The sequence below is a fragment of the Abramis brama genome (genome assembly GCF_963993115.1).
Source record: "Abramis brama genome assembly, chromosome: 21".
Taxonomy (NCBI): Eukaryota; Metazoa; Chordata; class Actinopteri; order Cypriniformes; family Leuciscidae; genus Abramis; species Abramis brama.
The window spans coordinates 11,271,942-11,286,041 of record NC_139983.1 but is presented as its reverse complement, the minus strand read 5'-3'; the positions used below and the strand labels follow the sequence as shown (position 1 = coordinate 11,286,041).

The 14,100-nt window shown below is 36.6% G+C and overlaps 1 protein-coding gene across 1 annotated transcript in view; it reads right to left on the bottom strand.

The window, feature by feature from the left end:
• Window positions 1-881: 881 nt before the first annotated feature.
• The window catches only part of sec23a (Sec23 homolog A, coat complex II component), a 28,372-nt gene continuing 15,153 nt past the window's right edge, over window positions 882-14,100 (bottom strand). Inside the window, exons 14-20 of the mRNA XM_084096721.1 lie at window positions 13,525-13,678; window positions 13,335-13,412; window positions 13,089-13,250; window positions 9,270-9,356; window positions 7,722-7,877; window positions 2,272-2,337; window positions 882-2,113 (exon numbers count right to left, since the gene is read on the bottom strand). Coding sequence (XP_083952847.1) covers window positions 2,024-2,113; window positions 2,272-2,337; window positions 7,722-7,877; window positions 9,270-9,356; window positions 13,089-13,250; window positions 13,335-13,412; window positions 13,525-13,678 — 793 coding nt within the window. The 3' untranslated portion in view covers window positions 882-2,023. The remainder of the gene's footprint in view (window positions 2,114-2,271; window positions 2,338-7,721; window positions 7,878-9,269; window positions 9,357-13,088; window positions 13,251-13,334; window positions 13,413-13,524; window positions 13,679-14,100) is intronic.

The following is a 14,100-nucleotide window of genomic DNA, read 5'->3' as shown; positions in this document are numbered from 1 at the left end:
TTGAGCTGAAATCAGTGTGAAAAGAGTTTCAGAATGCATTATAGGATCAGAATATAGATAACATTACATTGTGCTCAGGGGGTGAAACTAATATCCTTTTCATACCGGCCTAATGCAGGTAAATTACTTAATTTAATAAGCATGAAAATCTAGGCATGCCTATTTGACAGGACAATCCATAAAAGTATGCATAGGGAGACTGATGAGAAATCTTAACTGGGAATAACATGATGAGTTCTGAAATAATGAACACAGAAGGCATGAATCGGTAATTGTCTTTCCATAAAAATCTGGATCAACTGCTGTGAGAGATTAATCATTTACATACGGCATTTAAAAGAACTTTTGAGTTATCCAATAATTGCAGTTGAACCAATGCTCTCTTAAGTTAATTGCTGCTCCCATGTGGCCATCAGTGAAAACAACCACACAAATGCTGTCAATGGGCAAGTCATTTTTCTTTAAAGCAAATCTCTGAGTCTTTGTGTTGGATGTAGACCGTGCTATCATATTTCATGATGGTGTAATGCAATTAATTATTTTGCACACTAACCCAAACTCTTGTGGGACATGCAATAGTTGCGCTCTGTTAAAGGAATATTTCACCCTCATGTCGATCTAAGCTTCCTGTATGGAAAAGACAAACTCAGAGATGACACGAAACCTCAGCGTTCCACAGATGCAAGAAAGTCATGCAGCCTGGAATGACATGAGGGTGAGAAAATGATGATGGTGTTTTCAACTATTCTTTCATTGAAAATAGAGACACACACATGGGCTTCCGTGTCCTTTGAGACTCACAGGATGCTGATTGAAAGGCAAGAGTCACAAAGAATAGTTTTCAGTTTTCAAAAGGCAAAATTTGAACAATGCAGACCAGCTGGGATGATGAAGCTGGTTTTATTAGAAACAAAACATACAATACTGCTAGAACTGGCTCATAAATATCAGAGCGACAGACAGAAAGGCAGCTTACAAATTCCGCAAGTCTGTGTTTGGAACGGGCCACTCAACCTTGTGGTGAAACACAAACCAACAACAGCAACGAGACGAGAGACGCGCACAGGTTCTAAAAATAAGCCATTGTTCTGCGCTGTTGGCTAGAGGCGGCGTTCGAGCGCTCATGCTTAATTGGCTACATTGGCACAGCTTTCACCTTCCATGACTGGGAAAACAAAAGTATCTGCAGCAGGTATGCTAAAAAGAACTAGTTTTCTCCCTCCGTTCAACATGAGGTCTCACCACAGAGCTTCATACATGTAAACATCAAATTTAAAGCAACAGTTCAGTCAAAAAAAAGTATGTTCCATCATTATTTACTCACCCTGATGTTGTTCCAAACCCGTATGCTGTTATTTTTTTCCATTAAACACAAAGTAATAATTTGTAAAGAATTGTTGTCGTACGATAGCTTTGTAGAAGGAACAGACCGAAGTCATTATTCAGATATTTCATGTCTAGCGCATGTGTACATTCAAAAATGGTGCAAAAAAGCCATCAACCAAAAACGGCATTGTTTTTTGTTTGTGTAGTAAGCAATACGCCATTTTTTAATTTTGGAGGAAAATACTAGGACCGTGAATTTAAGGGAGATGCTGACTAGACAACTAGAAAGTTATATGGCTTCAAAAGACTAACGATTCAAATAAAATAAAAAAAGGCAGGGTTTGGAATGGCATGAGAATGAGTAAAGAATGACTGAATTGTCTTTTTCATGTAAACTATTTCTTAAACCATGTAGCCACTTCACTCAAGTAGCTAAATTCATTCTGATTAAAACAGAAACATATATCTTGTCCTGATGTATACTCAACATGTAGTGTTATGAGGATGCGGTATTTGCCATTTTTTGTCAATATTAAATATTAAAGAATGATACTTCCATTCATGATTGACTCAATCTCTCTTTTTAAAGGTCTGGGCTCCATATTTGCATTAAATAAATGGAAAAAACTGAGGGCAGTGCCAATGTAATCCTGCTGGCTGTGTGTTACTGACAAAAAAGATTGACGATTGAAGGCTCTTATGCAGCGCTGGAAACTGCCAGCTTTTTCAGATGATCCATAAACACCTGAAGACTCACGTCGTCTGTCAGAATGGGTGCGCCAGACTCCTACACAAACACAGGAAGTGTGATTCAATCAGCGGCGGTGAATATTAGAAAAAAAAGACATGTTCACATTGTTGTATAACAACAGCTTGTTACAGTAGACTAATCAATATTCCTCTCAAAGGAAATGTTCTTGTGTTGGTAAAATATACAGCACTCACCTGACCCCATGCATACATGTTGTTGTGAGTCTGAGAAGGATTCACTTTGGAGAGAAGGAAACGAGCCTGGAGGCAAAGAAAAATAAATAAATCGTGGTTAAATTTCAGACCCTAAAACAGTGTATTAATATGCAAAACAGTTGATGACCCATTACAGTCATTTATTCACAAAGCAGCATTTAAAAATCCTCGAGGGCGAGTTTTTCAAGCGCAGAAATTGACTGAAGAGCTGTCAGAAAAACTGTTTTCAAAGTAGCACCTTCCATTTGAGCCGTCATTTATCAAGGCTTGAGAAAATGGAGGTGGTTTTGTAAAGCAATTTATAAATATTTGCACTGACTAATCCAAAATTACTGTATTCAAACAACTGTCATTTGCCATTAAACAACATGGCTCTTTCAAACCAAATTCATTATTTAAAAGAATTGATAGATCATGCAGTAAAAATCGGTTGTAAAATAGCCGGTAGGCCTACACACACACACACACACATTCTTGTACATCTATCTTTATGAGGACATTCAGTGACACAATGCAATCTCTAGTCGCTTACGCTAACCTTACCCATCACAACTAATTGCCTAACCCGAACCCTTACCCTAAACCTACCCTTAACCGAATAACCGTATCCCTAAAACCAAGTCTTGACCCTCAAACAGGCCTTTAAAGGCTCTCAGAAAGTGAGGACCGGCCAAAATGTCCTCACTTTACTCTCTTTGTCCTCACTCCAATGGTCTAAAACTCAAACTGGTCCTCACATAAAGATAGTTGTACAAGTACACACACACACACTGGGTTTTTATGTGTGACCAAACATCAGCTGAATTCCATATTCAAGAGCCAAGTGCACTTAAATGTTGGCTGCAACACAGAATGATCTTTGCTTTTTTTTATGCTGCTTGGCAACCATAAACCTCCATCAGGCTAATGAACTATACTACTTGGCAGAAGAACCGCTTGTTTGTTTGGGTTTTCTCATTATAATTAATCAATTTAACTGTTTATTGAAAATGGGCATCTTTTATATTATAAATGTTCCTACCATTCCATTTAAAAAAGCAATAATCCACCATGGTACTGTGATTTTTAGCACAATTAAGAGGGTTCTGTTCCAAAACTTAGTGACCTGCCCACCTAGACAGCAATTTAAGGCATCATTTGTGCGCTCCCAATATGAAGGCTATGTCAAAAATTTAGGCAGAAACATTATGCTGACTAATATCTAAGGCTTTGAGAGGGAAAACCAAAAATGCATTGGGGCAAGATGAGCAACAATGTTGGTCACACTTTATTATTGTCCACTTTAGACATTCTATTAACTATAAGTAACTTTGCTAATTCATGTCAACAAAATCTCACTAGAGAATTAGTAGACTGTTAGGTTAGGGTTTGGGTTCGGGTTATTTAATCTATTAACAGCTCTATTATAAATATATTTGATTAAATGCCTAAAAGTATTGACAATTCAATCTCAATTCAATCTAATGAAACTATTTTTTATCTATTTTACCAGAAACTGTGCTTATAAGATTATCGCTTGGCAACATGCTAATATCAGATTTGATTGAAATCAACTAAGTCGAGTGCAGAGTTGCTGCCAAGTACAAGTATCTGTAATCAGTCACTTTTTAAGCTTCATTTCTGTTAGAAGGCACCTTACAAGGCAGCTGTCCATGTAGATTTTATGAACAAATCTCATATTACACAACAGCTTGAGGCTTATTGCTTTATTTAATTAAGATCATAAAGGTCTGTGAATATTAAAGGGTTCATAAAGGTCTGTGAATATTAAAGGGTTATTCACCCAAAAATTCTGTCATTTACTTACCTTAATGTTGTTCCAAACCCTGAAGACTTTTGTTCATCATCAGAGCACAAATTAATATATTTTTAATGAATTCTGAGAGATTTCTGTCCCTTCATTTAAAGTCTGTTCACACAAACCTCTGACGCTTCAAAACGTTCATAAAGACAACGTAAAATAAATCCATATGAATCAAGCAATTTAATACAACTCTTCAAAAGAGACATGATTGCATTATACGATGAACAGATTGAATTCAGGCTTTTATTCACATATAAACATTGACCAGTGAACATAAACAGAAGCTCAACTGTACTTGCTTAATGCGCGAGAACAAACCTGATTGATTCTTGTGGAAGCTCAAAAGGTGTGGCGTGACACACAAGAATGAACCTCATTGGTTCTCGCAAGCAAGAATGCTTGAGTGTGTTTACCAAAATTGAATGCTGTAAAAAATGTTGCTGATCAAAAATTGCTAAATTAAATATGTCGATCATATAATGTGATTGTGTCTCTATTGAAGATTTGGATTAAACCCCTCAATTCATATGGATTTATTTTACGATCGTTTTGAAGAGTAAAAGTTTTGGGTGAATAGACTTTCAAAGGAGGAACAGAAATCTATAAAAAAAAAATTGTTCATTTGTGTTCTGGAGTTGAATAAAAGTCTTAAGGGTTTGGAGCAACAGGAGGGTAAGTAAATGATGACAGAATTTTCAACTGTGGGTGAATAACTATTTTAACAGAGCATGTGAGCGCCTTTCTGAAGATCCTGCTCCGCTCGCTCAGGGCCGCTCACGCAACCTAGAATGCTCTTTGTGATATGCTGGTTCCAATATATGTGAAATAAGCAATAGGTCTAAGGTTATGGAGTTCAAATATTGTTTCAATGAAGTTGTGAACCTTATGCATAAATGCACAGTAAACTTCAAAGTTAAGAACGAAGAAGGAGAAGAAATCGAAAGGGAGTGTGGAGAAACTGATTTAGCAAAAGATTCATTTAGTGATATGCTAATAGCGAAAACCTGTTTTGCTTTTTGTTGTTGCAATGTTTTGAGGAGAATGTGCGGCTGTCAATCACCGCGCTGGTGGTGTGGATACGGTCATTCGCAATCACAGATTCTACTTTTTGGAAGTATGACCAACATAACAATTTTCACCGGAAAATGTCGTCTGAACAAGTAAGTAACATCAACTTTTGTTCTGACAAACTAAGGGGAAAAAAACATTGCAGTAAATCGTGCTGATTAAATCTAACGCTCGCTTATCGTATCACATCAAACCTCTGTTAAAATGAACTTCCGATTTTTTGTCCTTGTTTTCGAATGGGCCGGTTGCAGTTAGTGTTGTTTTTGGCGGCCTGTTTTAATTTTAGTTTTAGTCTAGTCTTTGTGTCAAGCTGTCGTTTTAGTTTTTATTAGTTTTAGTCACGTTCATACTCTTTTTAGTCTAGTCAAGTTTTAGTCAGCGAAAACTGATGACATTTTAGTCTAGTTTTAGTCGACGAAAACTGATGACATTTTAGTCTAGTTTTAGTCGACGAAAACTGATGACATTTTAGTCTAGTTTTAGTCAATGAAATTTTAGTATTTTAGTCTCTTTTTAGTAATGCAATTCTATTTAACCCAGTCAATATAGTATTTCAAACAAGGTTATCTTATTATATTTAGGGCTGTGATGGTGGCAGTTTTTTTTTACCACGGTGGTAATGGACCAACTACCGGCGGTGGTTGGGGGGTTGTTTAAAAAAATAAAAACTCGTTTTATATTTCCACACAAAGACGCGTGATATAGCCTACCACTCTGCGCTTTGAGAGGGATGTGGGACACGAGCAGGAAAGAGACCATCGATCTCTTTTCTGATATCTTCATGTTTTCTACTTGATGTAAATTGGTCTGAAGAGCGAATTTTATCTTCCACAAGGGCGAGATATTTAGGCTATGTTTGAGATTGCGCTGCCAGAGAAAGTGAAACTAAAAATCACCCGTGCGGTGCACTGAAACGTTCGCTTTACAACTAAACTTGACACGCCTTACCATGTCTAATAACAGGCACAAACTGTGTTAAAAATAATTTGACATGCAAGTACAAATGTAGGCTATCTGTCCTACAGTGTTTTTCTACTTTACCACAGTAAAGAATACGAATATAATAGGCCTAGTTAAAAGCGAACCAATGAAGAAACGTTTATAATCCCCTTAGAAAATGGGTGAGACGTGAGTGAAGATTTGGGGAAAGAAACGAGATTCCATGCAGGGATGAGTCACAATTTTTGAATATTCGATTAGTTTATTTATTAATATAAAATCTCGAATACGTTGTGCGATTATTCTCTAAAATAACATCTCCAAGTTCTGGTGCTGATGCGGTGACGCGTTCATGTAACCAGAGGGTGATGCTAATAACGCACATAACAGCTGTCACAAAGAACCGGCAAAAGTAATGATTATGAATGTGTCAAATATATAAATGAGACATTTTAATGGAATAACTAATGGAATAATATTGTTAAATTCGCTGATAATCGGGTGACCAGATCGCAAACCAGAATTTAAAGCCGACAAAGCTATGGGTTCACGCACAACTCTCTCATTCGTCGTGTCGTGACGTTATAACATTTCGTCTCGTCTCGTTTTGGTCAACGAAAATGGAGACATTTTAGCATAGTTTTTATTTTGTAAACCACATTTAGTCTCGTTTTTATTCGTCAACAATATTGCATTATAAATTTATTTTAGTTATCGTCACATGACCAGCATTTACGTTGCGTCTCGTCTCGTTTTCGTCAGGTGATAAAGGTTCGTTGACGACAATATTTCGTCATAATTTTCGTTGACGAAAGCAAAACTATTTGCACTAGTTGACTTTTTTAAAAACTAGTTGTTTTTTTAAAAGTCTTTCGCGTTTAACAATGGGCAAATCTCCAGTTGTCACTGTTGATTGTCATTTGAACCTTTCTGGTCCGCCATCAAATTGCTAAGTTTAATTATATCAAGTGCTGTAGAAAAGGCTATAAATCTCCACCTCCAACATCCTCACACGCAACATAACCTACTAGCCGAGACTCCTTCATTATGTGTACAGATGTGACGTAAAGACATGCTCGAATTTCCCGCGGAAATCCACCAGTACCACTGGAATTAAAAACATTATTACAAGCTTATCATTTTGAATCGAGCTAAGGCAAGCAGATATTTTTGAACACTGGCTGGTTATGTACTTGCTCAAATGTACTTGCTCAATCATTTTTAACCCAAAAAAGATACGGACTGCAGCTTTAATAAAATATTGCTTTAAAGCCACAAATATCATAACTGTTATCTATAGGCCTACATAATTGAGAAATTTACCAGTGAGAGTGAGCGGTACACGAGTGGAGCGTTCGCTTGGGCCGTGAGCGATTGAGCGGAGTGCACTGTCATAGAGCGGAAAATTGAGAGGAGCGTCACGCCGCTCCACTTCGCTCACATGCTCTGCCCTTGAATGACCTTTCATTTTGAATTATGAAAATTAATGACCTTTAATATTACTTTTCAACTAAACTTTTTAGATTTAATCAGTGTAACCCGTTCAGTGCAGTATGAGTGCCACATAAAGATCCAGGAAAGAATTCAAAAATAAACTACATCATCACATCGCCTGTACCTGACTGCCGCCATGCTCTGTGTCGATGTAGCGTGGCATGGGGAAACGAGTGTGTAGAAGCTCTTGGGCATCATCCACAGGAGCCTGCAGCAGGTGGCGGAAGTTCTCATACTCGGGCATGTCCTGGTACCCGGCTTTACGCCACTGAGACACCGTCTACATGAGGGAAAACATATCTGTCAGAAGTCATACTATAATATGATCAATCTGAAAACTTACTTACTACTGCTAATAAATGGATTTTTTGAGCTGTGACTATGGGAACATCTCACTTCATTTTTATTTTTTTATTTGTATATTTCACTTCATTACCCGTGCTTCAGCGAGACACCTACAAGCTTTCACCAGAAAATGTCTGTTTGCTGCAACACAGCCAAGTTTAAAATTGTTTCAGCGCAAAACTGGCTCTGATTTCATGAGCTTAGATTATTGAACAGCTCAGACCGAGACCAAGAAAACAGACTGCATTCTTAATTATTGAACACATGAAAAAGACTTGGCGCTAAACCAACATCTGCCCAGTCACAGGGAAAATATACCACAGTGCAATTGGAAGGCAGAATATGTGCTGTGATTTACAGCAAACACCTTATTGTGACATTCTACAAACTATAAGTAACTCTGCAACCACATCAACTAGCAGTCATTAGAGTATTAGTAGACAGTTCGCTTAATATCAGCTAAAACTTTATTTTGATGGTCCCCAAAAGACATTCTACTGACTATAATTAACTTTGCAAGCTGTGTTGGGGAAAGTTACTTTGAAAAGTAATGCATTACAATATTGCGTTACTCCATTAAAAAGTAACTAAATGCGTTACTTAGTTACTTATTAAGAAAAGTACGTTCAAATAATAAGCCTCAGACTGAAGGAAGTGCAAATTTATGCATGTACAGTAGAGGGCGCAGCTCAAACAAAACTTTCAACTTTCAACACTCACTTCAACAATAAAAACTTCTTTTTTTTCACCAAAAAAAAAGTCATTTTTAGTAGTCAATATAAAATACATTGGTCAACAACAAAAGATTAAATGCATACAAATATTTGTTTTATTTAACATTTAATTATTGGAGGTTTGCATTGTCTGATTTTGCATTTGACTGATTTTTTTGACTGAATGCATGCTCAAATTTAGTCTAGAACTACAATAACCATCATGTTCACACACGCCTCTGCACTTACGATTTTTCTCAACATTGGGACGAGAGCTGTCAGTCAATAAATGGGAAAACGAAGTAACTTGCGTTACTTATTTGAAAAAGTATATTATAGTATATAATAGTATATAAAGTATATAGATATTTTGTTGTAAATTTTAAAAGTAATGCATTACTTTACTAGTTACTTGAAAAAGTAATCTGATTAAGTAACTCAAGTTACTTGTAATGCGTTTCCCCACAACACTGTTCGCAAGTACGTCATTCTACTAATTCTACTAACCCTAACCTAAAAGTCTATAAATATTCTAATGAAGGTTAGTTGATATGTAGCTGCAAAGTTACTTATAGCTAGTAGACTGTCTAAAGTGGACCCTTTTTACACCGTACCTCTCCGTGGTAAATCAGAATCTGGAAGAAGGTGTCCATGAGGAGGATGCGGTCAGGCAAGATACTGCTGCTGTCCAGCAACACGGGCTACAACAACAAGAAACAAAGCCTGTTATTGGACTGTCATTGTCAATTAGATGCTTTGATAAACATCTTTCCTGAAACTTCCCCCCTTCTGTTCGCTGTGTCAGGGGAAAAACAGTAAGTGACATAAAGCCCTCCATTAAAAGCAGATTAGAAAACGCGCGTCAGTTTGAGTTGCTCGTTGTATCATCACCCTGATGTTGTTTAACTCAGTACTACTAAAGAACAAGCACTACAGACCATCAGTTCATCATGTAGAGTTTAAACAACCCATTTATACAACACTTGCCTGCTTGCTTGCTTTCTACCTCACAATAATTGTGTTAAAATGCATGCAACCACCTTCAGGCTCCTGGGTCAGACGGGTGAACCGCTAATATTTAATGTAACGGGTGGAATAATGTATGTTGTCATTTGCGTTGCGGGTCGGGAATCGATAGGCAAAGACAGACTGCGGGTCAAATAGCCAAGACTATTTTGACTCAGTTCAGTACCCATTGATAGGCTGCTGCTTTCAAACAGTCCCGTGCTTGTTTGTTTTCAAGCTCTGTAGTGTAAAGACTGTCAAAGGTTTGTAATTACATCATGGTTTGCAGCCTTGAACATTGTAGCCAATCGCTCTGCAACTGAAGTGATTGACAGCTTCAGGCATTATAAAGGGAGTGCTCTTTGCTCGCTTTCTGTACATAATCTATTCACATTTTTTTTTTTTAAATGTCATGGTGCTAAAAGGACCAATGTCCACATACATACTGTAGAGTTTCAGGAGACAACCGCATTTAAATGCAGAGTGAATCCGCTGAAATATCCTTGATGTTATATGACAGTAAAAGCTTATATTTGGCTATATGTTCTTTTAATTTATGGAGACTTCTAAGCGTCTGTATATCCTATGGTGCAATTTAGCACAGTCCACTAATTAAACAGAACACATTTTAATCTTTTGTGTCAGGGGACATCTAGTACAGAACAATCATCATGACACTGCACTTCAGAATCAACGTGAGTCATGACTCATGACACGTGATTTACTCATTAAGCTCATTGAATTAATACCAGGGCTGCCAACCCTCACGCATTCACCGTGAGACTCGCGCAATTGACACTTTTCACACGCTCTTACACCACACATCCATTTTCTCACGCACAGAAAATTTGCGAAGCAAAGAGGACAAGGAGACCGACAGACAAGACAGAGCAGGTTACTTATGATATTAAAAAAAATCTTGAAACAAAATTGAATTACGAAATTCAAACAATACCGTTTTGGCGCTTGTAAATGTGACGTGACAGATCCCTAGCGACATGTGAACCGATCATCTCTACTAACTAGTAAATAAACACGAATGAACAATGTTGAAAGAGACCGTACAACTTACCGAAATGTATATTCCTCATACATAATACCGATCAATCAGTGTTTTTCAACCGCGGAAAGAGGTCAATAAAACTGATGGAGAACAATTGTCTCGCATAACATTTACCTCAGGAAAGCCATTTAATGACCATAATATATAGCACATTAGTTGGCTAGGAAAAAGAGCTATAGAGAGTATTATGCTAAATATGTGTACTATATTACATATTTATTATACTTTTACTTATATCATTAAATAAAGTTGTTATTATAATAAAAAACAAGTAATTTTTAACCTTAAATAATACTACCAGCTGATAGGGCTCAAAGTATGTTTACAGCATTAGGTGAGATTTTTTTTCTTGAGAAAAATTAATGCCTATCTTGTGTACTAATATTTATCCAAACGAGTCAATATTGAATCAAATCACAAGAATTGAACTGAATTGAAATCGTGAAATTTGTCTCAAGCAATAATAAAAAAAAAAGTAGCTTACCAGAAATTGTACCATGTAAACAGTGTAACATGTTGTCACTAAACCTAAAATTCTAAAATGTTTGACAATCACAATACATTTATTGTGATGCAAGATTTTTTTTTACATCCCCCCAATCCAACCCCCCTTACATAATTCTCACTCCAAGCTAAACTCAAAAGTTGGCAGCCCTGAATACTGATATTTAAAGAACGCTTTTACTAAATTTTTAAGTGAGTTTCACTTTCTTCCAAACTTTCTAAGTTTGGAGTCAGTAAGATTTTTTTTATCTGAAAAGAAATGAATACTTGAAAGACATTTAATATGTTCAATATATTGAACATTTATAATGTTACAAAAGATTTCCATTTCAAATAAATTCTGTTCTCTTGAACCATCTATTCATCAAAGAGTCCTGAAAAAAATCTATCACAGTTTCCACAAAAAAATTAAGCAGCACAACAGTTTAACAATGATAATAATGATAATAATGATAATAATAATAATAATAATAATAATAATAGAAGAAGAAGAAGCAAATCAACATATCAGAATAATTTCTGAAGGATCATGTGACACTGAAGACTGGAGTAATGATGATGAAAATTCAGCTTTGCTATGGCAGGAATAAATTACATTTGAAAATAGAAAATAACTCTTTTAAATTGTAATATTTCACATTAATGTTTCTAATGTACTTTTGATCAAATAAATGAAGCCTTAATTGTTTTTTTGTTTTTTTTATAAACAAATCGATTTTTATATTTTATATATAGTGTAATACATAATTTTGTGTGTTATCTTGTGTAAACCCCGCGCAGCAGTATTACCCTCTTACTGAAATAGTTCTGCTTATCAGCTGTGGGCCACTATTACCTACAATTGTGTCGATTAATGCAGATTGTCTGTCGTTCTAATTACTTGGGAGTAATGATAAAGGATGGATCAAGATTTTGGTTTACAAACTGTAATGTTTTATCAGTCATTCACGTTTGTGCTCGGCTAACGTTTGTACCATTATTGTTTGGGTAAGCGTTTACCATTTAGCTGTAGCCCGGTTCGCTAACATAAGTGTAAAACAAAACATTCTTTCTCTGAGTCTTTATTATTAGAACAGAGTGGAGCACTATCAGTATTATAGTAAGATGTAAAGACGCGAGCACTGTCCAGGGAAGTCCTCGCTAACTTGCTCAAGTATCTCTCTGTAAACACCCCTAGCAATGTCAAACTGTGATTTATGCCATTGTTCTTCATTCATAGTTATGACAAAAAATATCTGTGTATACCTATGGCCTAAAAAGTTAGATGCAGTACTTGTTTTTTTTAATCAACTTAATACAATGTTTTATGAAAGAAAATGTTTTATTTACTTTAATTTTGGTTTTGAATTGATTTATATTGCCTTTGGTCAATATATAGATTATAATAGATTGTAATCACAACAGACTGGGCCATCTGACCAATCACAGCACAGTAGGCTACAGACCAGTCAGAGCACAGTAGGCTAACGGAAAGGTGGGGTTTATAGAGATTGAATCTTCAAACTGCTTCGAACGAATCATTTGAAAATCTTTGAGAAATGAGGTGAATTTAAATGCATATTATGAGAAAATTAAAGTGTTTTTTGACCTTAGATGCATGTAAACCTGTTGTAGGAGACCTCCTAAACAAAATTAGGAACCTTTAAAATGACATAATAGGGGCACTTTAAATATAGACATGGCTAAAGAAATAAATATTGTTTATATACACTGATTTCTACCATTTTGGGGAAAATTAAAAGTGTGCAAGTGCATGAATTTCCCCCAGGGAACATTGTATCTACCGTTTATGAAGTACCTCATTGGTCACCTCAATCATGCAAATTTTACATGTCCAATGGGAGAAATTATGCATTTTTACCTCTGGTGGCCCGTTGAATGAGTATGCATACAGGATGGGCTGTATCATTATCAGAGACTGGGTCAGATCCTGCCTCATAAACTGGTGTCTATAATAGGTGCTTTCATCAGGACTGTTGTTGAACACTTGCAGAAATGGAGACCTCCTCAGATGGAACATAAACTGCCAAAGACAAAGTCAAGATCTCATTTTCGCTTTGCTGTTAAGTTCAGTGCTGTCACAGAGTGCTAGACAGGCGGTAAGTACCTGAGGATACAACGAAAAAGTCTCGGAGAAACGGAATGAGTTGGGATCGTCTTTATGATAATCTCCAAATTTCTGGCACTGAAAATCAAAGAAAATAATAATTATTGTGCATCCCTAATACTAAAAGACTGATTATACCAAGAAATATGTTGCTAGTCCCATCTGAAAGAAGAAAGGCTGAAAGACTCACCAAGCGGATGAGTTGTCGGTCCAGCCAGCGCAGAACATCTGGACCCTCCTCCGTCTCGGCTCTGTAGACGGCCAGGCGGGCCATGAGGATGGCGGCGGCCTCCTGATCGAAAGATGCAGCGATGCTCTGGATCTGAGTCTGAGCATCAGCCCAGCTGAAGAGGAGGATGAGGAGAACACGTTATAGCACAGTGACCTTCTAACACAAGCTTGTACTCTGACTCACACTGATTCATCCTCAATGTCTGATATTAAAACAAAACAAAACACAAGAGGTATATTCAAAAAGCAGCAGAATAGTCAAAGAAATCCGGAAGGTCCTTTCAGGCACTTAAAGCCTTCTTAGTACTTTTGAAAGCCAGACTCTTTTGTGGTGCATCGATTCTGACAAACATAATTATGCAACATTCTAAAAGGGGATTATTTTGATTTCTTTTTCACATTGTCATGGAAACTGGACATGGTCATTGAGGATAACACATGGATGATGTGCAGAGATGATGTCCAAACTGAGAGGTATTTATGAAAGGACGAGGGTCAATCTAAGAACAATCTAAGAACAATCTACAATCATGAA